Source organism: Mustela lutreola, chromosome 5 (assembly GCF_030435805.1).
Source record: "Mustela lutreola isolate mMusLut2 chromosome 5, mMusLut2.pri, whole genome shotgun sequence".
Lineage (NCBI taxonomy): Eukaryota > Metazoa > Chordata > Mammalia > Carnivora > Mustelidae > Mustela > Mustela lutreola.
The window spans coordinates 166,087,994-166,113,416 of NC_081294.1; the positions used below are offsets into that span (position 1 = coordinate 166,087,994).

A 25,423-nucleotide genomic window follows, 5' to 3' on the forward strand; every position below is an offset into this window, starting at 1 on the left:
GGGCCGAGCTGCATTAGCAGGCAGCCATGGCCTCCGGGGCACCTGGGGAGCGGCTGCGTGATGAGGCCCGCTGCCCTGTGTGCCTGGACTTTCTGCAGGACCCGGTCAGCGTGGCCTGCGGCCACAGCTTCTGCCGCAGGTGCATCTGCGAGTTCTGCGAGAAGTCCACCAGCACACAGGGCGGACTGTACACCTGCCCTCAGTGCCGGGGCCCTTTTGGGCTGGACAGCTTGCGGCCCAACCGGCAGCTGGCCAGCCTGGTGGATGGCGTGCGGCAGCTAGGGCTGGGCACGGGGCCCGTGGGCATGCACCAGTGCGCGCGACACGGCGAGGACTTGACCCTCTTCTGTGAGGATGACGAGGAGGCCCTGTGCTGGGTCTGTGACACTACCCTGGAGCACAGGGACCACTGCACCGTGCCGCTGCAGGAGGCTGCCAGGGGTTACCAGGTGAGAACTCGGGCTCCGCAGGGCAAGGTACAGGAGGCCACCAGGGGTTACCAGGTGAGAGCCTTGTGCTCTCTGCAGGGCACAGGTGCAGAAACCCCAATGGGAGCAGCGAGGGCCATGCTTTAGGGGCAAACCCAGAGGAAAGCATCCTGACCTGAATGACTCCTCCCAGCTCTGCTCTCACTCCCAGCTCAGTGCAAGCTGGGCCTCCTTGCCTGGCCCTATGGTGACCCCCCTGGGACCTCTGTTCAGGAGCTCGAATGCACCACTTCACCTGACCAGATCACTGGAGAGGGTCCCCTGTCCCTGAAGCCTTCCCTTCTGCAGCCCTTGGCTGCCATCCTGGCTTTGTTCTCTGCGATGCTAACATTCCGATCCCAGACTAGAGCTCTACTGTGGGAGGCCGGACTTGTCAGTGCCTGGAGTGGGGGGCAGGCTTTCCAGTGTGGTCTGGGTTACAGTTGTCCATCTTTACTGCCAGTGCCTCCTAAGCTGGTCAAATAATGTCCTGTTTTCCATGTGCTTAGCTCCATATTAGTTAAAACTGTCACCAAAACAACCCTGGGTTCCACGCACACTAGCATCTTCCCAGTGCACAGCTCTTATCTCCTGTAAGGCCTGCAGTAGAATCTGTCCCCTGAAGTAAAGATTCCAGGAGCTAAGTCCACTCAACACGCATTCCAGGACTGAAAACATGAGCAACCTCAATGAAGAGGGAACTCGTATTGGAGGAGTTGGCACCAGAAGGGGCATCTGTGAAACTCTAAAAGAATACCCCATACTGGTGCACTTCAAAAGCTCTTTGACATATTCTTTTTTTGTTTGTTTAATTTACTTTTTTTCAATTTATTTATTTTCAGAAAAACAGTATTCAATATTTTTTCACCACACCCAGTGCTCCATGCAATCCGTGCCCTCTATAATACCCACCACCTGGTACCCCAACCTCCCACCCCACCGCCACTTCAAACCCCTCAGATTGCTTTTCAGAGTCCATAGTCTCTCGTGATTCACCTCCCCTTCCAATTTAACCCAACTCCCTTCTCCACTCTAACAACCCTTGTCCTCCATCATATTTGTTATGCTCCACAAATAAGTGAAACCATATGATAATTGACTCTCTCTGCTTGACTTATTTCACTCATAATCTCTTTCAGTCCGGTCCATGTTGATACAAAAGTTGGGTATTCATCCTTTCTGATGGAGGCATAATACTCCATAGTGTATATGGACCACATCTTCCTTATCCATTCATCCGTTGAAGGGCATCTTGGTTCTATTCACAGTTTGGCGACCATGGCAATTGCTGCTATAAACATTGGGGTAAAGATGGCCCTTCTTTTCGTGACATCTGTATCTTTGGGGCAAATACACAGGAGTGCAATTGCAGGGTCATAGGGAAGCTCTATTTTTAATTTCTTGAGGAATCTCCACAGTGTTCTCCAAAGAGGCTGCACCAACTTGCATTACCACCAACGGTGTAAGAGGGTTCCCCTTTTCTCCACATCCTCTCCAACACATGTTGTTTCCTGTTTTGTTACTTTTGGTCATTCTAACTAGTGTAAGGTGATATCTCAATGTGGTTTTAATTTGAATCTCCCTGAGGGCTAATGATGATGAACATTTTTTCATGTGTCTGATAGCCATTTGTATGTCTTCACTGGAGAAGTGTATGTTCATATCTTCTTCCCATTTTTTGATATGTTTGCCTGTTTCGTGTGTGTTGAGTTTGAGGAGTTCTTTATAGATCCTGGATATCAACCTTTTCTCTGTACTGTCATTTGCAAATATCTTATCCCATTCCGTGGGTTGCCTCTTTGTTTTCTTGACTGTGTCCTTGGCTGTGCAGAAGATTTTGATTTTGATGAAGTCCCAAAAGTTGATGTTTGCTTTTGTTTCCTTTGCCTTTGGAGACATATCTTGAAAGAAGTTGCTGTGGCTGATATTGAAGAGATTACTGCCTATGTTCTCCTCTAGGATTCTGATGGATTCCTGTCTCACATTGAGGCCTTTTTTTTTTAATATAATTTTTTATTTTATATATACATATATTTTTATCCCCAAGGGTACAGGTCTGTGAATCACCAGGTTTACACACTTCACAGCACTCACCAAAGCACATACCCTCCCCAATGTCCATAATACCACCCCCTTCTCCCAAACCCCCTCCCCCCAGCAACATTGAGGCCTTTTATCCATTTTGAGTTTATCTTTGTGTACGGTGTAAGAGAATGGTCGAGTTTCATTCTTCTACATATAGCTGTCCAGTTTTCACAGCACCATTTATTGAAGAGACTGTCTTTTTTCCATTGTGTATATTTTCCTGTTTTTTCGAAGATTAATTGACCATAGAGTTGAGGGTCAATATCTGGGCTCTCTACTCGGTTCCACTGCTCTGTGTGTCTGTTTTATGCCAGTACCATGCTTTCTTGGTGATCACAGCTTTGTAGTAAAGCTTGAAATCAGGTAACGTGATGCCCCCAGCTTTATTTTTGTTTTTCAACATTTCCTTAGCCATTCGGGGTCTCTTCTGATTCCATACAAATTTTAGGATTATGTGCTACAGCTCTTTGAAGAATACTGGTGGAATTTTGATCACAATGGCATTAAAAGCATAGATTGCTCTAGGAAGTATAGACATTTTAACAATGTTTATTCTTCCTATCCAAGAGCATGGAATCGTCTTCCATCTATTTGTGTCTTCTTCAGTTTCTTTCAGAGTGTTCTGTAGTTCCTCGAGTATAGATCCTTTACCTTTTGGTTAGGTTTATTCCCAAGTATCTTATGGTTCTTGGTGCTATAGTAAAGGGAATCAATTCTCTAATTTCCCATTCTGTATTTTCATTGTTAGTGTATAAGAAAGCCACTGATTTCTGCACATTGACTTTGTATCCTGCCACGTTGCTGAATTGCTGTATGAGTTCTAGTAGTTTGGGGGTGGAGTCTTTGGGTTTTCCATCTAAAGAATCATGTCATCTGCGAAGAGAGAGAGTTTGACCTCTTCATTACCAATTTGGATACTTTTATTTCTCTTTGTTGTCTGATTGCTGTTGCTAGGACTTCTAATACTATGTTGAACAAGATTGATGAAAGTGGGCATCCTTGTCTTGTTCCTGATCTCAACAGGAAGTTTGCAAGCTTTTTCCCATTGAGGATGATATTTGCTGTGGGTCTTTCATAGATATATTTGATGAAGTTCAGGAATGTTCCCTCTATCCCTATACTTTGAAGTGTTTTAATCAGGAACGGACGCTGGATTTTGTCAAAGGCTTTTTCTGCATCAATTAAGAGGACCATGTGGTTCTTCTCTCTTCTCATATTAATTTGTTGTATCACATTGATTGATTTGCGAATCTTGAACCATCCTTGTAGCCCAGGGATGAATCCCACCTGATCATGGTGGATAATCTTTTTAATGTGCTGTTCCATCCTGTTGGCTAGGATCTTGTTGAAAATCTTAGCATCCATATTCATCAGTGATATTGGTCTAAAATTTCCCTTTTTGGTAGGGTCTTTGCCTGGTTTGGGGATCAGGGTAATGCTGGCTTCATAGAAAGAGTCTGGAAGTTTTCCTTCTGCTTCAATTTTTTGAAACACCTCCAGGAGAATAGGTGTTATTTCTTCTTTGAAGGTTTGGTAGAATTCCCAGGGAATCCGTCAGGTCCTGGGCTCTAGTTTTTGGGGAGGTTTTTGATCACGGCTTCAATCTCGTTATTAGATATTGGACTATTCATGTTGTCGATTTCTTCCTGGTTCAATTTTGGGAGTTTATAGTTTTCCAGGAATGCATCCATTTCTTCTAGGTTGCTAAGCTTATTGGCATATAACTGTTGATAATAACTTCTGATGATTGCTTCTACTTCCTTGGTGTTCGTTGTGATCTCTCCCTTTTCATTAATAATTTTATGAATTTGGGCTTTCTCTCTCTCTTTTTTTTTTTTTTTTTGGATTAGTGTGGACAATGGTTTATAGATCTTATTGATTCTTTCAAAAAACCAGCTTCTAGTTTCATTGATACGTTCTATTGTATCTCTGGTTTCTACCTCATTGATCTCAGCTCATATCTTGATGATTTCCCTTCTTATGTGTGGAGTTGGTTTGATTTTTTGTTGATTCCCCAGTTCTTTAAGGTGTAGAGACAGCTGGTGTGTTCTGGATTTTTCAATTTTTTTGAGGGAGGCTTGGATGGCTATGTATTTTCCCCTTAGGACCGCCTTTGCTGTGTCCCATAGGTTTTGGACTGCAGTGTCTTCATTCTCATTGGTTTCCATGAATTGTTTCAGTTCTTCTTTGATCTCCTCGTTGATCCAAGCATTCTTAAGCAAGGTGGCCTTTAGCTTCCAGGCGTTTGAGTTCCTTCTGAACTTTTCCTTGTGATTGAGCTCCAGTTTCAAAGCATTGTGATCTGAGAATATGCAGTGAATCATCTCAGTCTTTTGGTATCGGTTGAGTCCTGATTTGTGACCCAGTATGTGGTCTATTCTGGAGAAGGTTCCATGTGCACTTGAGAAGAATGAGTATTCTGTTATTTTAGGGTGGAATGTTCTGTATATATCTATGAGGTCCATCTGGTCCAATGTGTCATTCAATGCTCTTGTTTCTTTATTGATTTTATGCTTCAATGATCTGTCTAATTCTGAGAAAGCCGTGTTAAGATCTCCTATATTAGTGTATTCATATTTATATGAATTGATATGACTCTTTATCTTGATTTACAGTTTTCTTAAGTACTTGGCTGCTCCCATATTGGGAGCATAGATATTTACAATTGTTAGATCATCTTGGTGGATAATCCCTTTAAGGATTATGTAGTGTCCTTCTGTATGTCTGACTGCAGTCTTTAGTTTGAAGTCTAATTTATCTGATATGAGAATCGCTATGCAGGCCTTCTTTGAGGCCCATTGGCATGAAAGATGCTTCTCCATCCCTTCACTTTCAGTCTGTGTGTATCTTTAGGTTCAAAATGGGTCTCTTTTAGACAACATATGGATGGGCCCTGTCGTTTTATCCAATCTGTAACCCTGTGCCGTTTTATGGGTGCATTTAGGCCATTCACATTGAGAGTGATTATTGATAGATACTCTTTTATTGACATCGAGTTACCTTTGAAGTCTTTCTTTCTGTAGACTGTCTCTATATTTCTGTTCAATGCTATTCTTGGGATTTTTCCTCTTTTATAGAACCCCCCATAATATTTCCTACAGAGTCGGATTGGTGATTGCATACTCTTTTAAGCCTTGCCGGTCTTGAAAACTCTTTATCTCTCCATCCATTTTTGAATGTCTCTCTTGCAGGATAAAGTATTCTTGGCTGCATGTTCTTCTCATTTAGTACCCTGAATATATCTTGCCAACCCTTTCTGGCTTGCCAGTTCTCTGTGGACAGGTCTGACGTTATTCTGATGGGCTTCTCTCTGTAAGTAAGGAGCCTCTTTGCCCTGGTGGCTTTCAAGAGATTATACCTACAATTATAATTCCTCAATTTGACTATCAGGTGTCGTGATTATTTTTTGGAATGTATAATATTGGGTGGAGATCATTCAGCTTCTAGTACATGAACGCTGGTTCCATTCGCGAGTTTGAGAAAATTTTCATGAAGGACTTGTTCCAATATATCTTCTAGACTTCTTTCTTTCTCCTCCCCTTCAGGGATTCCAAAAATTCTGACATTGGAATGCTTCATGGCAGCATTTATTTCCCTGATTCTGTTTTCGTGGTTTCTAAGCTGTTTGTTCCAGGCTTCCTCCTGATCCTTTCTCTCTATCTGTTTGTCTTCCAGATCACTAATTCTATCCTCTGTCTCAGTTACTCTAGCTTATAGAGATTTTAGATTAGATTGGAACTCATTGAGAGCATTGTGAACCTCCTCCCTGGCATCTTTACGCTCCGCCCTAACATTGTGAACATCCTGTCTGGTGGCTTTCAGTTCGGCCCTAATCAATTCTGTTTGGTCATCCATGGCTTTCTCCAACCTAGCTATTGCCTGGATAATTGTTAGCCTGAAATCTCTTTCCGATATATTGTCTATGTTGATAGCCGTTAGTTCTGTTGCAGAAGGTCCATCCTCTGTATTTTTCTTCTGTTGGGCATTCCTTTCCTAGTCATTTTGGTGGGACATGACTGAACAGATGTAGCTGGATGTATCAACTGTGGTGCAGTCATGGTGCACCCTGGAACACTTACGAGCAATCAGGATTCCTCACCCAAATTAGAGACAAAAGAAGAGAAAAAGAAAAAAAAAAAGAAAAGAAGAAAAAAAAGAGAGAGACAGGAAAGAAAGGGAAGATGAAAAAGAAGGTTCAGCCTAGATGGACCCCAAGGTAAGGTTTATGAAGTAGACAAACAAAAAGAGATAAAAAGACTGATACAAGTATATGACAAGAGAAAAAATATATATGTATGCAAATAAAGAAAGAACCTCGTCAAAAAGAACCCCAAGTGTAAAATTTATATGCTATCAGGACAAACACAAAAAACACAGAAACACTGCTGGAAGATGGGAGAGTTCTTATAAATTCTCAGTGTGTGCGAGGAAGGTTGTTTTGATTTTTCCTGGATGTATCTTTATATCTTTGTTAAAGGACTCAACTTTCCTAAGATAAAGGGGATTAAAAATTGGTTTACCTATAGAGGTAGTATTGATTGGGGAAATTCATATTCTATATGAATATTAGATGATAAAAATAAAAACGAATAAACTAGACTAAACTAAACTAAAATTTAAAAAAAGAATTCAAAAAATAAAAATGCAAAAGAAAAACATACGTGTATGTATCAAAAAGTTCTGGTTAGAAAGGTATTATGGAATTTGATGTACTGTACAACTCGCTGTGATGGTAAATAGGTTAAAAAAATTACCTATGTAAATAATAATAATAATGAACCGGTATAGTGGGAATGAGAAAACAATACAAGTTTTCCTATGAAGTAGTGGTTGTTCTCCTGTAGGTCTTTTTTTTTTTCTCTCTCTCTCTCTCTTTTTTTTTTTTTTCTTTCCAGGTTTGTTTTCTGGGGGAGGGGCCTGTCACCTGGCTTGTCTGTCAATGATGTTTCCTGAGTTAAGTCCTCCTGCCCCCCTCAAGGGGGTGGGCTCTGAGGAAACTGGTTTTTTTCATGTTTTTGTTCTCTGGGGGTTTTTATGCTTGTTCACTTTTTTTTTCTCTCACCTTGACCGCCTTTGATGGTTTTTGTAGTTGTAGAGGAAAACCAACCGCACCCTGATCTCCCTCTCAGAGAGAAGCCTCAGTCTGGGTACAGAGCCTAAATAACTTCCCCCTTGGCCACTGGCAGAGCAGGTTCCAAGTTGCAGACCCTGGAGACGCAGAATCTTTTGCTTGTACCCAAAGCCAAGGCAATGGCAGCTCTCTGGGAGCTCCCGAACGCCAGAGAGGTTCCAAGCAGCAATTGCACACTGAGATTTTGCCACTGGCTCTGGCTGGTTGTCCCTGGCTTGCACACACCTCTTTCAGAGGCGGCGCGTGTCTTGGTCACTGAGAACGGGGCGCTGGTCCGTAAGCACCAGGCTGGGCTTTTGTGCACCTCTGTCAGGAGAGAGTTTGGGGCGCGCAGCTTAGGCTTTGAAACAATGTCGCAGGTCCAAGAGCGCTGGCTGGGCCTTTGTAACTCTCTCAGTGGAACATGAGGAATGTGCGTCCGTATCTCAGGCTTTGTAGCAGGGCTCGCGTGTTCTGCCCACCGGTGTGACTCCCATCCCCTCACAGGAGCCAGAACCCACGCATTCTCTGGCGCGCTGGCAGCTTGACCAAGACCTGGTTTCTCCCCCGCACTCTCTCTGCCTCAGCACCAGGGGAGGCTGTCCTGGGACCGGGGACTTAAGCCTCTGTCCCTAGCTGCCCCAATTCCCACAATTTCCCCCCTCAATCCTTTGCTCTTTTGGAGTGCTTTCAACCAGTCTCCAAGTTAATGATGGTCCCCAGACGCAGGGCACTCTCGCTCGTATTGGGGTATTACTTTCCAACCAACCGGTCGCCTCAGGTGGCTCCCTCCCCCTTTTGTTTATCTTCCGATATCAGTCCTCCATTCCCACTCTGCTTGACCTGCCCACTGGCATCTTCTGCCCCTGTAGAGATCCAGACATGTATAATTCTGATCTCAGGCTGATTTCATGGGTGATCGGAGTTGTTTGGTAGGTAATCAGCTCACTTTGGGGTACCGGCTGAAAAGGCGCTTTCTCCTACTCCCCCGCCATCTTGTGTTTGTTTAATTTATTTATTTGACAGAGAGAAATCACAAGTAGGCAGAGAAGCAGGCAGAGAGATAGGAGGAAGCAGGATCCCTGCTGAACAGAGAGCCCGATGTGAGGCTCGATTCCAGGACCCTGGGACCATGACCTGAGCGAAGGCAGAGGCTTTAACCCACTGAGCCACCCAGGCACCCCATCTTTGACATATTCTGATCACATTTCAATGCCCAATATCTAGAACACCCACTACCCGAAAGGAGATGGTAGTGGTCTTCAAGTCTTCACTCTACCTACGTGGTTAACTGAAGTATTGTCACAATGAGATACATTGTAAACATTGGACTTCCTCAACTTTATTATTATTATTATTATTATTATTATTATTATTATTTTAACTTTGATCCTTTTAAATCAAGGTTTTGGAATACTGCCCACCTCAACTTCCTTCTTGACATACCTGGAAACATCTCTTAGCTTTTCTTTCTTTCTTTCCTTCTTCTTCTTCTTCTTCTTTTTTTTTTTTTTTTTTTTCTTACTTTGGTTGTCATCTACAAGATCCAGCTGGTAGGTCCTTTCCAGGCACACTTTTGAAGTATGCTATTTCTGCTTTCTTTTTACCAGAAGTGACCTAAACGTAATGTGGATATATGTAATATATCTAAAGACGTTCCATATATTTCAGTAATCCTTAACTAAATAGCAAATAAGTATCCATTAAACGCCTTGGCCTCTAAGTCAAGACTTCCTAGGCCCTAAGTTCTGTTTTTACACTTCTTGTCTCAGCCAACCATGAAGTCCTTCAAAACTAACCTAATCACTGTTGTCCTCAAACAAGCCGCATCTTTTTCATCTCCTTGCTTTTTTTAAAACATTTTTAAAAATTTCTTTTCAGTGTTCCAGAATACATTGTTTAGGCACCACACCAAGTTCCCAATGCCATACATGCCCTCCACAATACGCACCACCAGGCTCACCCAGCATTGCCCCCATTCCCCTCCAAAACCCCCAGTTAGTTCCTCAGAGTACACAGTCTCTCATGGTTTGTCTCCCCCTCAAATATCTCCAGATCACTTCTCCTCTCCAATTCCCAATGCCCTGCACATTATTCCTTATGCTCACAAGTAGGCAAAACGGTATGATAATTGACTTTGTCTGTTTGAGTTATTTCACTCAGCATAATCAATTCCAGTCCCATCCATGTTGATACAAATGTAGGGTATTCATCCTTTCTGATGGAGGCATAAGACTCCATAGTGTATATGGACCACATCTTCCTTATCCATTTGGCCATTGAAAGGCATCTTGGTTCTTTCAACAGCTTGGCGACCATGGACATTGCTGCTATAAACACTGGGGTACAGATGGCCCTTCTTTCCACTAACTCTCTATCTTTGGGGTAAATACCCAGTAGAGCAATGGCAGGGTCATAGGGAAGTTCTATTTTTAATTTCTTGAGGAATCTCCACACTGTTTTCCAAAGAGGCTGCACCAACTTGCATTCCCACCAACAGTGGAAGAGGGTTCCCCTTTCTCCACATACCCTCCAACACATGTTGTTACCAGTCTTACTAATTTTGGCCATTCTAACTGGTGTAAGGTGATATCTCAATGTGGTTTTAATTTGAATCTCCCTGATGGCTAGTGATGATGAACATTTTTTCATGTGTCTGATAGCCATTTGTATGTCTTCATTGGAGAAGTCTCTGTTCATTCTTCTGCCCATTTTTTTTTTTACTTTTAATTTTTTTATTTTTTATAAACATATATTTTGATCCCCAGGGATACAGGTCTGTGAATCATCAGGTTTACACATTTCATAGCACTCACCAAAGCACATACCCTCCCCAATGTCCATAATCCCACCCACTTCTCCCAAACCCCCTCCCCCCAGCAACCCTCAGTTTGTTTTGTGAGATTAAGAGTCACTTATGGTTTGTCTCCCTCCCAATCCCATCTTGTTTCATTTATTCTTCTCGTACCCACTTAAGCCCCCATGTTGCATCACCACTTCCTCATATCAGGGAGATCATATGATAGTTGTCTTTCGCTGCTTGACTTATTTCGCTAAGCATGATATGCTCTAGTTCCATCCATGTTGTCTCAAATGGCAAGAATTCATTTCTTTTGATGGCTGCATAGTATTCCATTGTGTATATATACCACATCTTCTTGATCCATTCATCTGTTGATGGACATCTAGGTTCTTTCCATAGTTTGGCTATTGTGGACATTGCTGCTATAAACATTCGGGTGCACGTGCCCCTTTGGATCACTATGTTTGTATCTTTAGGATAAATACCCAATAGTGCAATTGCTGGGTCATAGAGCAGTTCTATCTTCTGCCCATTTTTTAATATGATTGCCTGTTTTGTGTGTGTTGAGTTTGAGGAGTTCTTTATAGATCCTGGATATCAACCTTTTGTCTGTACTGTCATTTGAAAATATCTTCTCCCATTCCCTGGGTTGCCTCATTGTTCTTGACTGTTTCCTTGGCTGTGCAGAAGCTTTTGATTTTGATGAAGTCCCAAAAGTTCATTTCAATTTTGTTTCCTTTGCCTATGGAGACATATCTTGAAAGAAGTTGCTGTGGCTGATATCGAAGAGATTACTGCCTATGTTCTCCTCTAGGATTCTGATGGATTCCTGTCTCACGTTGAGGTCTTTTATGCATTTTGAGTTTATCTTTGTGTCATTGTAAGAGAATGGTTGAGTTTGATTCTTCTACATATAGCTGCCCAGTTTTCCCAGCACCATTTATTGAAGAGACTCTTTTTTTCCACTGTCGATTTTTTCCTGTTTTGTCGAAGATTAATTGCCCATAGAGTTGAGGGTCCATATCTGGGCTCTCTACTCTGTTCCACTGGTCTATGTGTCTGTTTCTTTGCCAGTACCATGCTGTCTTGGTGATCACAGATTTGTAGTAAAGCTTGAAATCAGGTAATGTGATGCCCCCAGCTTTATTTTTGTTTTTCAACAGCGATTCGGGGTCTCTTCCAATTCCATCCCAATTTCTGGATATTTGTTCCAGCTCTTTGAAGGATATGGTGGCATTTTCTTCGGAATGGCATTAAAAGTATAGATTGCTCGACAACATGGATCGAACTAGAGCGTATCATGCTTAGCGAAATAAGTCAAGCAGAGAAAGACAACTATCATATGATCTCCCTGATATGAGGAAGTGGTGATGCAACATGGAGGCTTAAGTGGGTAGAAGAATAAATGAAACAAGATGGGATTGGGAGGGAGACAAACCATAAGTGACTCTTAATCTCACAAAACAAACTGAGGGTTGCCGGGGGGAGGGGGTTGGGGAGAAGGGGGTGGGATTATGGACATTGGGGAGGGTATGTGATTTGGTGAGTGCTGTGAAGTGTGTAAACCTGGTGGTTCACAGACCTGGGGATAAAAATATATGTATATAAAAAATATATGTTTATAAAAAATAAAAAATAAAAAAAAATTAAAAAAAAAAAAAAAGTATAGATTGCTCTAGGCAGTATAGACATTTTAACAATGTTTATTCTTCCGATCCAAGAGCATGGAATGGTCTTCCATCTTTTTGTGTCTTCTTCAATTTCTTTCATGAGTGTTCTTATTTCCTCGAGTACAGATCCTTTACCTCTTTGGTTAGGTTATTCCCAGGTATCTTATGTTTCTTGGTGTTATAGTAAATGGAAGCGATTCTCTAATTTCCCTTTCTGTTTTTTCATTATTAGTGTATAAGAAAGCCACTGATTTCTGTACATTGACTTTGTTTCCTGCCACGTTGCTGAATTGTTGTATGAGTTCTAGTAGTTTGGGGGTGGAGTCTTTTGGGTCTTCCATATAAAGAATCATGTCATCTCAAAAGGGAGAGAGTTTGACTTCCTCATTACCAATTTGGATACCTTTTATTTCTCTTTGTTGTCTGATTGTTGTTGCTAGGATTTCTAACACTATGTTGAACAAGAGTGGTGAGAGTGCGCATCCTTGTCATGTTCCTGATCTCAATGGGAAGGACGCAAGCTTTTTCCCCTTGAGGATGATATTTGCTGTGGGTCTTTCATAGATAGATTTGATGAAGTTCAGGAATGTTCCCTCTATCCCTACACTTTGAAGCATTTTAGTCAGGAACGGATGCTGGATTTTGTCAAATGCTTTTTCTGCATCCATTGAGAGGACCATGTGGTTCTTCTCTCTTCTCATATTAATTTGTTCTATCACATTGATTGATTTGCGAATGTTGAACCATCCTTGTAGCCCAGGGATGAATCCCACCTGGTCATGGTGGATAATCTTTTTAATGTGCTGTTGGATCCTGTTTCATGGCATCACTTATTTCCCTGATTCTGTTTTTGTGGCTTCTAAGCTGCTTGTTCCAGGCTCCTCCTGATCCTTTCTCTCTCTCTGTTTGTCCTCAAGATCACTAATTCTATCTTCTGTCTCAGTTACCCTAGCTTTGAGGGAATTTAGATTAGATTGGAACTCATGGAGAGCATTGTGAACCTTATCCCTGGTAGCTTTTAGCTCTGCCCTGACTTGTGAACATCATCTATGGTCACTCATTTCGGCCTTAATCAATTCCGTTTGGTCTTCCATGGCTTTCTCCAACCTAGCTATTGCCTGGATAATTAATAGCCTGAATTCTCTTTCTGACATATTGTCTATGTTGATTCCCATTAGCTCTGTTTCAAAAGGTCCATACTCTATATTTTTCTTATATTGAGCATTCTTCCTCCTAGTCATTTTGGTGATATATGACTGAACAGATGTAGTTGGATGTATTGACCATGGTGCAGCAAGGGACACACTGGAACACTTCCGAGCAATCAGGATTCCCCACCCAAACAAGAGAAAAAAGAAAAGAAAAAGAAAAAAGAGAGAGAGAGAGAGAGGAACGAAAGGGAAGACAAAAGAGAAGGTCCAGCCCAAATGGGCCTCAAGGTAAATTTATGAAATATACACACAAAAACAGACAAACAAAAAGATTGATAAAAGTATATGACAAGAGAAAAAAATTATATATATATATATATATATATATATATATATATATATATATATATGCAAATAAAGGTAGAACCTCATCAAAAAGAACCCCAAGTGCAAGATTTATGTACTATCAGGACAAACATAAAAACACAGAAACACTGGTGGAAGAAAAAGATGGGAGAGTGGTTATATATTCTCAGTGTGGGCGAGGAAGATTGTTTTGATTCTTCCTGGATGTATCTTGATATCTTTGTTAAAGGACTCAACTTTCCTAAGATAAAGGGGGATTAAAAATTGGTTTACCTATAGGGGTAGTGTTGATTGGGGAAAGGGGATTACTTTGAAGTTTAACTCTATATGAATAATAGAAAATAAAAATAAAAAAGGAATAAACTAAACTAAAATTTAAAAAAAGAAATTTTAAAAATAGAAATGCAAAATAAAAATGCAGGTGTATGTATCAAAACGTTCAGGTTAGAAGGTTATTATGGAATATGATTGTACTGGACAGCTCACTGTGATGGCGAATAGGTTAAAAAATTATCTATATAAAAAAATGAGCCAGATTAGTGGGAACAAATTAAAAATAAATGTTGTTCTATGAAGTAGTGGTAGTTGTTCTCTTGTCCTCTTTTCGTTTTTCTTTCCTGGTTGTTTTTCTGGGGGAGGGGCCTGCCACATGTGTTTTCACTCAATGATGTTCCCTGAGTTAAGTCTTCTAGTCCTGGTCAAGGGAGTGGGCTCTGAGGAATACGGTTTTTTCAGGCTTTTGTTCTCTGGAGGTTTTTATATTTTTTCACTTTTTTTTTTTCCCTCTTACCCTGACCGCTTTTGATGGTTTTTATAGGTTTAGAGGAAAGCAAACTGCACCCTAACCTCCCTCTCAGAGAGAAGCCTCAGTCTGTTCTTCTGTGGGTGTTGCAGAGCCCATATAAATTTCCCCTTGGCTACTGGCAAAGCAGGTTCTGAGTCGTGGTCCCTGGGGATGCAGGATCTTCTGCTTGTACCCAAAACTGCAGCAGTGGTGGCTGTCTGGGAAGCTCCAGACTGCCAGAGAGGTTCCAAGCAGTGATCGCACACTGAGATTTTTCCGCTGGCCCAGGCTGGGAGTGCCTGGTCTTTCTGTGTCGGCTTGTGCCCGGCTTGTGTGCACCTGTCTCAGGGGAGGCTGTGGGTCGAGCGTGGGTCTCAGGCTCTGAGAGTGGGGTGCATGTCTGAAAGCACCAGGCTGGGCCTTCGCACACCTCTGTCGGGAGAGTTGGGGCATGTGTCTCAGGATCTGAAACAATGGCGCCAGGCTAAGAGCGCTGGCTGGGTCTTTGTGCACCTCTCTCAGGGGAGGATGAGGGGCAGTGCATCTCAGGCTCTGTAGCAAGGCTCGTGCATTCTGCCATCTGGTGTGGCTCCTATCCCCTCACAGGAGCCAGACCCCATGCAATCTTGGGCGCGCTGACGGCTCAGGGGCCAAGACCTGAATTCTCTGCCACACTCTCTCTGGCTCAGTGCCACGGGAGGCTGTCCTGGAACCGGGGACTTAAGCCTGTCCTTAGCTGCCCCTATTCCCACAGTCCCCCACCCTCATGATCCTTTGCTCTTTTGGATTGCTTTCAACCAGTCTCCAAGTTAATGCTGGTCCCCAGGACACTCTTGCTCATATTAGGGGTACTACTTTCCAACCGGTCGCCTCTGGTGGCTCTCTCCCCCTTTTGTTTATCTTCTGATATCAGTCTGCCATCCCCACTCCGCTTTACCTGCCCACTGGCATCTTCTGCCCCTGTAGAGATCCAGACATGTATAATTCTGATCTCAGGCTGATTTCATGGGTGATTGGGGTTCTTTGGTAGGTAATCAGCTCACTTTAGGGTACAGGTTGAAAAGGTGCCTCCTCCTACTTCCCCACCATCTTGTCCCCCTCTCTAAAATATACTTACCTTAATTGACTTTGTAATTGTGAATGTTTATTGCCATTCAATATTCTGCAGCATTCTATTTTGATACCATCATGTCAATATAAAATTCCTATTTTTCACATTTGATAAGTTACTTCTACTATTTTAAATAGTGCTGCAATGAACATACGTTTTGATAAATCCTGGATTATATCTGGCATTAGTATTTAAAAACATATTCATATTTTACTTGATCATTGATGAGGCTGAACATTTTTATGTGCTTTCCGGGGCCTGTTTTAGTTGAGCTTTGCATTTCCTGATATTCCTAGTTGATACGAGGTACTGAATTTGGGCATCTATAATGGGCTCAGCACATCTCTCCAAACAGGCAAAGCTCCAGATGGCCCTGGAGCTTGTAAGGAAGGAGATGGAGGAGACCTTCACTCAGGAGGCCAACCTGGGGAAGAAAACTGTCATTTGGAAGGTAAGGAACCTTGGGACTACTGACACATCCCAGTCTGCATCATTAAATTACTCTTCAAGTATCTTCCTTGCTGCACACTTTGGTTTCATTTACATGGTTGCTGTGGGGAAACACCTGGGTCATCTTGGATCATCACATCCCCTCAAATTATATTGTGTGTGTTCTTTATCTCTACCAGTACATCCTCAATCCAAATAATAAATATAGTTTTACTGATCTCCAGTGTGCTATAACTCACTGCTCCATTCCAGTACCTACAGAAGAGTCTCAGACTATCTTTACTAGTTTAAAACATGTGTGTATAAATGTATGTGTATTCATTGGAAAAATGACATAATAAATATTTAATAGGATATATATATATATGAAATATAGCTAATATTGATCATTCTACCTATAGGAGGACAATTTGAACTTTCAGCCTCTTGTCAGTAATCCATACATGTATCTTCTTTATTTTTACACTCCATCAGCTTTTTCGCTTACCTATTTACAAACACACACACACACACACACACACACATACACACACATAGTGGTTCTCAATTTTCCACTGACCTCCTCCTCTGCTTATGCTACCTCTCTGTCAAATAAATAAGTAAAATCTTTAAGGTTTCACAGTTGCCATATTACTAAGTAATGTTCAAGTTTCTAATGTCTGAGACCTTTTTTTTTTCATATTTACAAATCAGGTCTCTGTAATCTCTCTTCATACTGATACAGTTGTTTTGACCCTGTTCTCATTCTAGTGACTACTTTTATGATGTATGTTAACGTCCTTGTGATACTTATTTTGCTCAGCAGTTTAACAGATATTTCATCTTAATCCCTGTACTCCTCTTGCCCCATAATTTAGATATGGTGGGAATCCTTGTGTGTAAAACTGTCTTGCCCCGGTGTCTATCGCAGGATGAGGACTCAGATCCAGCAGTCTCTCAGACTGTCCACCTGAGGGCCGCATGTCCTCAGAGCAGTGTCTGCTTTCTGTTGTTGATGAGAGGCAGCTCATGAGTGGACAGAGTTAGGGTGCCAAGGTCTCTGCACCTTGCCGCCCCTGCCTGGCCCACACCTGCAGCACCCCTGGTGGGTGTCTGCTTCCGTGTGTCACTCCAGGAGAAAGTAGAAATGCAGAGGCAGCGCTTCAGGCTGGAGTTTGAAAAATACCGTGGGTTTCTGGCCCTGGAGGAGCAGCTGCAGCTGCGGCGGCTGGAGGAGGAGGAGCGAGTCACCCTGCAGAGACTACGTGAGAACAAAAACCGGCTGGGGCATCAAAGCAGGGCCCTGAGGGAGCTGGCCCAGGAGCTGGAAGAGAGGAGCCAGCGCCCAGCACTGGAGCTGTTGGAGGTGAGCCCTCGTCCCTCAGCGGCTGGGTCAGCATGAGGTGATCCCAGGCCTCTCAGCCAAGCCAGGGCCATGTGAGAGAACATGGTGACACACAGACACTTGCCACCACAATCCACTTGCACCTTCATACCTTTTAGGAAAAAGGACCCTTGACATCAGTTTGGAAAGCACCTGAATTCTAAGTCAGCACCAGAATGAGAGGAGACTCTCAAGAATTGTATAAGATGTTTCTTATACTTATCTTATCTTATTTTTATCTTAGAGACCAAAATGAAATATTTTTTAAAAAATAAAGTTAATTTGATATCTAACCTATAAGGTTATACAAAAATATGGATAGGCAATGCTATGTGGCCTGAAAAACAGTTTAAAATCTCCTAGTTAATCTGTCAATGTGCATAACCAATTCCAGAAGTCTTTGGCACCCCTTTTCTGTGTCAGTAGCTGAATGTAAGAATGAGGTCTTAAATTGTCCATCTTTATGTTTTCTGGTTAAATTTTGTGGCAAACATGAATTTGCTTGTCCATATTGCTTGGTGGGAAGGGCTTAAATAGGCTCCTTGCCATTTGCCCCAAGTCTGTAAGGGATTGTACAGCAAAGAGACAAAACAGGAAAAAAGGAAAATTCTTGTTTTTAATCATGCATGAGGTCATCAAAATCCCAAGTGTATTGAGAAAGCCCTCGTTGATAATGCATGTGTATTATCATGACAGGATGCACGGCAGATTCTGAACGAAGTACCCCCACCCTCATCCACCCGCTGACCCTCAGATTCCACCTTGAGTTAGCTCCCAACGCTGAAACTGCCCTGAAATCTCCATATTCACTATCTTCACAGGTTACATAGTGGGCAGTTCATTAATGGAATGAACTTACAGAATGTTTTTATTGATTTTGTCTTAATAGTTCATTTTGTCTTCTATATAGTCGTATATATAAGCAACACTTATATTTATTATTTTTTATTTTTATTATTAAAGTTGCTAGGCTTATTTTCATGCAAACAAACTGAGCATCAGAAGGGAAATAATTTCTGAATTTCAAATAGTAAATATACACAGAACTTTCATATTTTGCATAATGACATCCATCACCTTCTTTTACTATATTTCAAAACACAACATTGAGAAAAATAATTTGTTAACAGAATTATACTACAAATCTTATGGAAAATTTTTTTCTATATTTATTTTTATTTTTATATCCACATTTTGCTTTCCTCCTCAGTACCAGTACGCAGCATTTTACCCCCAAAATGAAGCAGAGGCCAAAAACAAGGCCTGCCATCCCCATAAAAAGGAAAGGCAATTATCTTCCTGCCTTTGTGCCTTCTCAAAATTTATCTGACACTGTGACTATTTTTAGAGGGACAAGGAAAATATAAAGCAAGTGATTTATTTAAATAATGTCCTTTGAGATAAAACATTGGAATTAATTAGTAACTTCCTTTTTTATCCAATAAGGTAACAAACTCACCCATGAGTTCATAGCTATGGCGTGGTGGTTCAAAGAAAGAGGATTTTTTTTTTTCCACAGAGACATTAGGAGTAAAATTTTGGGGCTATACCTTTCTCCATCAAGCAAATATCTGGAGATATTTAAGGTCTTACAGAGGCATTGGGAGTAACATTTTTTGTCTATACCATTCTCTGTCCCCCAACTAAATTCTGGAGATATTTAAGGTCTATTTTTACCCTAGTTCCTTCTACATTTGTTACAGAACATAACTCTTTACTAATATATCCAAAAGCCAGAATTATCAATTCAGAAAACAGTTAAAGTGGTTGATACCATTGGAATTAACCTAGACTTGGTGTGGTCTGACTCCCCTGCAGTAGAGGCCAACAGATTTTAAAATTGTTGAGAGACACTCACATCTCCTCCAGTTTTATGTTCATACTGGACCATGTCTGGTTATTCCTAAAGCAGGGTTGGTGGTTTGTTTCTGTCAGACACAGTCTTCAGCTATAACTCTCCCCTGCCTCTGTTTCCCCTTTCCTTCCAGGGTGTAAAAGGAGCCTTGAGCAGGTATATTCCTTTCTGAACCAGGGACTTGGCTAGGGAGGACAAGGATGCAGGTGCATGAACACTACTGAGAACTTTCACTTCTCTGACCTTCTCAGAAGTAAGGATGTCACACAGCCAGAACTGGAGCCTGTCCCCATGGAGCTGAGGACAACATGTCGCATCCCTGGGATGAGGGAAATGTTGAGGAAGTTCCAAGGTGGGCTGCGTCTTTGAGCTGGGACAACTGCAATGTCTATGTAGTGTTCAGGGATTTCTACGGTTTGTCACCATGCAGGTCAGGCTGCAGTCACAGAACCCAAAGTTTAGTTTTGATTTTTAAGTTGCATTTATTTATTTAAGACAGAGAGTGGGAGAGAGTGACCCAAGCAGACTGTTCACTGGGGGTGGAACCTCATGTGGGACTTGATCTCATGACTCTCAGATCATACCTGAGCTAAAACCAAGACTGAGCCTCCAGGCTGCCTAGCAAAGGTCCATTTTTAGATGATGTCACTGGTTTACTAGGGATTGCAGACAATTTTGTTTCACCTTACCTCCCTCTGGGACCCATGCAGATAGAGCCCCACATCCCTTCTGTTGCTGGTGGCCCTGGAAAGGGTCAGGTTAGGGTGGATTAGGCACTGGTCCTAAGGGCATCCACACTAAAGTGGCACACAGCTTCCCTGAAGATTTTAAGGACTGCAGTGGGTCCCATGATCAAGCCAAGTTAGAAGGGGGACCGGAGAGAGCACCATGTTCAGAAGCAAGAGAACAGGGATATTTGTGTAAAGTCATAAAGGGTAGCAGAGTCCCTAACCTCCATTTAAGCTCCACTTAGTTATCACAATAGGCTTGAAAGTGAGGTTCCCAGCTTATTAGCTATGATATGAGTAACACTAATTCCAATGAATAATTATTTCCTTATTTATAAAATGCTGAAAAATGTATACAAATGTGAAAAAGCAATACAATGTATACTAATGTATACAAATGAGAAAAATATATACAATGTATGCAAATGTGAAAAAACAGTGCAATGCACACCTTGCACACAAACAAATTACTGGTTTCATTACTTAGATGGAAGCTTCAACCCATAATGAGAAAACCCATTTTAGCCCCCCTATTCAATGATGGGCAGATTAACAAGTATTAACCAAATGACTTCTTGAAATTTATTACACTCCCATAATCAGTGTCCTCATATTCCTATTTTTAATGAATCAAATAATTAATGGATCAATTCAATAAATGTTCTGTATTTTGTTCCACACACTTTTCTAAGTATTGAAATATATTATCTGGCAATAACAAAAAAAATCCTACAAATCCATAACTTCATGTTTTCATGTTGTACATATTTATGTAAATTATGCAAAATGCACAGAATGTTGGAATATTGACAGAATATTGGGAGAAAAAATAAGGTCAGGGTGGCCAAAAGTTTTCAGGTTAAGACATCTAATTTTGAATTTAATGATCAAGGAAGTCACCTTGGGGCTAACTCATCACATATCTGATGTGGAGGAAAACCTTTCAAGCAGCAGAAACAAGGAGTGCATAGGCCTGAGGCAGAAGTACAAAAGATGTATTCCAGGAGTGATGAGGAGATCTGTGTGGCTGGGGAGGAGTACATAAAGGCAGGGTCAGAGAGGCCAAGGGAAGTCCAGCTAGCACAGGATGCTCTGGGCAGGGCACTGGGACCAGGATGATTTACCTTCTGGTAAAACAGGAAATCCACGGAAAGTAGTAAATGCAAGAAATAACATGACTAGATTAATGTTTTGGAAGTCTTACTCTGAATTTGAATAAGTTCAAAGGGGCAAGGCTTTCAGTGGGCAAAGCCATTAGGAACTCTTGTTATAATTCCGTCAGAGATGATGATGGTTCGATTAACATGGTAATATTACCCCAGGGGCTGAGATGTGGAGTGTGGACAGAATCTTGGTCAGATTCAGAGGTAGAACTGCCAAAATCTGCTGGGAGATTAGATGCACATTGTCAGAAAAAAAAGAGACAAGTCAGAAATGATGCCAGAAGTTGTTTTTTACATAGACAGTTAAAGCTGCAGGTGTGGCAGAGGAAGGAGTTGGGTTTTGAATGTATCAATGTGGTGGTGTATGTTAAAAAGTTTAATGTCAGGTAAGAAGATGATTCTGCAAATGCAGAGTTTTGGGAGAAAGGTCAAATGTAGAGACATGCATATGGAATCAGTAAGTAAATGAGTGGAATTGAATCAAAGCAATGATCCAGCCAGCCCAGAACACATTGAGAGGGAGCTGAGAAAGAAAGAAGTCCCGGTCCTGGAGCTATTGGGGGGAGAAGAGGGGGAAACCGCCAAGGAGACCAGGAAGGAGTGATGAGTAGGGAGGGAAGGAAAGTGTGATGATCAGTGTCTTTGGGAAAGAGAAAGGAGGTTTTCCAGAATGCAGGGATTCTCAACAGCACTGAATGCTGCAGAAAAGTAATTTAAGCTGAACTCCAGTGACTACTAACCAGTGTGGAGGTCTTTGGGAATTCGCATTAGAGTACCATTATAGCGTGATGAGAAGCTGAGTATAGGAGATGATCCATGGCAACAGTGGCCTCTGGGAAACAGAGAGGATTTTGGAGGGGAGGGGGGCGTGGGGTTGGGTGAGCTTGGTTGTGGGTATTAAGGAAGGCACGTATTGCATGGAGCACTGGGTGTGGTGCATAAACAATGCATTTTGGAACACCGAAAAAATCAAACTAAATTAAATTCAATTTTAAAAAAGAAATAGAAAAAAAGGAGAGAGAGAGAGAAAGGTAGGGAAGCTATTGGGGATAGACCCTATTCACAACCATTGCCCCGATTTATTTCCTTATAAACGGAACAAGGACATATGCTGGGGCGGACACGATGTGTAACGACAACAGGTATTGAGTAGGCCTGACACGGTTCCATGGAAACCCACCTGTCAGTCTGTTATGACCTCTGGATTTGGGAAGGTCGCATGAACTCTGACTTTGAGTCTCCTCCTCTATAAAGTGGGGATGATACCAGTCAGCTTGAGGGTGGTTAAACAGGTGAGTAGGGATGATATAGTACATACATGACCCACTCAGGTTGCAATGTCAACACAAGACCCACAGATGTGGATTTACAGACAAATTTGTTATTATGATGATATTTTTAAAAAGCTATATTAATGAAATTTATCATTTTTAATGCTTCTAAAGAGAAGACACAGGCTACTTTCCATCCTTCCTCCCTGCAGAGATTTTACTCATAAATGGGTTTACTAATGTGCCTGAGTAAAATGTCACATCCATGTCCTGGGACTTCACAGTATTGGTATTGGTTTTCTATCATCATGTAACAAATTACCACAGAGTTCATTACCTAAATCCACCTGCATTTATTGGGTCATAGTTACATGGACCAGACATTTATGTGAGATGAGCTCATTTCTCTGCTTGGTTTTCACAAGATCCATATTAAGGTTTCAGCTAGGCTGGGCTCCTCTGCAGACCCTGGGGAGAGGTCCACTCCCAAGCTTATTCAGAAGAGCAGAATGTTGTTATGGCAGCTGTGGGACTGAGATCCCCGTGTCCCTGCTGGCTGTCTGCTGGAGGTCACTGGCCTTTCTCCTCATGTGGCCTCCTCTGTCTTCAAAGCCAGCAAGGGCACATTAGATTCCAATCTCTCTGACTCCCTGTTCTACCACCAGCCTGACAGCTGGAGAGACCTTTCTGATTTAAGGGCTCTTGGGATTAGAGGAGATCCACCCAGATCCTGTTCTTATCATAAAATATAATCATGAGAGTAGCATCAGGGGCTATAGATCATGGGGCCATCTTAGAATTCTGCCTACCAGAGTGACATAACATTGGAAGTGGTAGGTTTCAAATTAAAGACATTTTCCTGTGATTTTGAGAAGAAAATAAGTAAATACAGAAGATCTCCCTAAGAGCACACAAGTACTCTGAATGTAGGTGACAGGGATCTAAATAATTGCACTGATGGTTCATCACGTCATCGACAGTTGTGTGTTTACTGGCGTAGTAATGAATCCCGAATGATGCAGAGGTAGCAATGAGAAGTCTACTAGTGACCTCCAGGGTCAAATATTACTTTGCTTTCTTTAGTACTCATTTGAGAGGGAAGAGTGAGGAGAGGTGTGGCTATTATATGAGATATTGTTCTTCCTAGGCTTTTACCAGTCTCCTCTGACCATTCCCCTGTCCCCCCCGAATCCTTCCTACAGTTGATGTCAAGCTGGACCCCGTCACCGCGCACCCCAGCCTTCTCTTGACCGCCGATCTGCGCAGCGTGCAAGATGGAGAGCTGTGGAGGGAGCTCCCCAACAACCCCGAGCGATTTGACACATGGCCCTGTATCCTGGGTCTGCAGACCTTCTCCTCGGGGAGGCATTACTGGGAAGTCATGGTGGGAGACAGAGCAGAGTGGGGCTTAGGTGTATGTCAGGAGACCATGCCCAGGAAGGGGGAGACCACACCATCTCCTGAGAATGGGGTCTGGGCCATGTGGCTGCTGAAAGGGAATGAATACATGGTCCTTGCCTCTCCATCGGTGCCTCTCCTCCACCTGGACCGGCCTCGTTGCATTGGGATCTTTCTTGACTACGAAGCAGGGGAAATCTCCTTTTACAATGTAACCAATGGGTCTTACATCTACACGTTCAATCAGCTGTTCTCTGGTATTCTCCGACCTTATTTCTTCATCTGTGACACCATTCCTCTTACCTTACCATCTATGACAGACGTGGAGTCAGGAGACTGGGCGTGCAGGGGTCATCTTGACTCTGCTTCTAGTGTAAGACACGACTGCTCCTAAAATCCACTTCCTGAGGAGTTTATGCCCAGCAGAATTTCCTGGAGTGGAGTGAGGATACAGATATGCTAGGCCCCAGCACGTGCCCCCATTCAGACCAGTTCTTTAATCCTTCCTGCTATGGACATTTTTTTCCATCAGGATAAAACAGAAAATATTAAATATTTATATTTGGAGGAGAATTGTAGAATACACATATATTTATAATATGTAAATATATTAGAAATAAGCATATAAATATATATTATATATAATATATATATAAAATGTATATTTATATCAAATATAATTATAAATTATACATTATTTGATAAAAATATACATTTATATATAATATATAAAACTTATATATATTATATTTGATAATATAATTATATTTGATAGAATATAGAATAGAATTATATTTGATATAAATATACATTTATATAATATATATAAACCTTATATATATAAAACGTATATATGTTATATAAATGTATATTTATATCAAATATAATTATAAATTATATTTTACATATATAAATATACATTTATATAGATATATAATGATTATATACATATATTATGACATATATAAATATATATTCACACATGCTTTATAAATAAATTATATATGAATAATAAATATATATATTTAATTTTGTAAGAGATGATTTCTACAGCTCACGTGGAACTTGAACTCATTACCTGAGATCAGGAATCACATGCTCTTCTGGCTGAGCTGGACAGGCACCCACATAGATCATAATTTTAGAAATGGAGCAGACTTCCTAAGTCTTCCAAAGGGCGCTACCCATTTTCTTGATGAGGCTTTGTCCAAGTCAATGGAGCTTGTGTTAAAGATTTCTAGACATTCGTTATAATTTCTCATTCCTTTAAATCTCCTTTCATTCCAACTCTTATTAAGAAGAAGAAATATCATTTCTTTTTAGATATGGCAACACTTAAATTGGTGGAACATTTTAATCCACCACTAATGTCACTCCAGTATCAGATCCATAATTCTGTTTCTCCTCCTCTCTCAGTCTGCCTCTGCCTCTTTCCTTCTTTCTTGCTCCTGACTTTTTTTTTTTTTAATTTTTTATTTTTTATAAACATATATTTTTATCCCCAGGGGTACAGGTCTGTGAATCACCAGGTTTACACACTTCACAGCACTCACCAAATCACATACCCTCCACAATGTCCATAATCCCACCCCCTTCTCCCAAACCCCCTCCCCCCGGCAACCCTCAGTTTGTTTTGTGAGATTAAGAG

At 41.5% G+C, this 25,423-nt stretch overlaps 1 protein-coding gene across 1 annotated transcript; it reads left to right on the plus strand.

The window, feature by feature from the left end:
* On the plus strand, nt 1-24,390 carry TRIM58 (tripartite motif containing 58). The gene is made up of 6 exons (XM_059176069.1): nt 1-449; nt 15,903-15,998; nt 17,112-17,342; nt 19,349-19,371; nt 19,467-19,567; nt 23,580-24,390. Exons 1-6 carry the CDS (start codon nt 27-29, stop codon nt 24,167-24,169), a joined length of 1,464 nt encoding a protein of 487 aa, XP_059032052.1. The 5' UTR covers nt 1-26; the 3' UTR covers nt 24,170-24,390.
* Nucleotides 24,391-25,423: the final 1,033 nt, after the last annotated feature.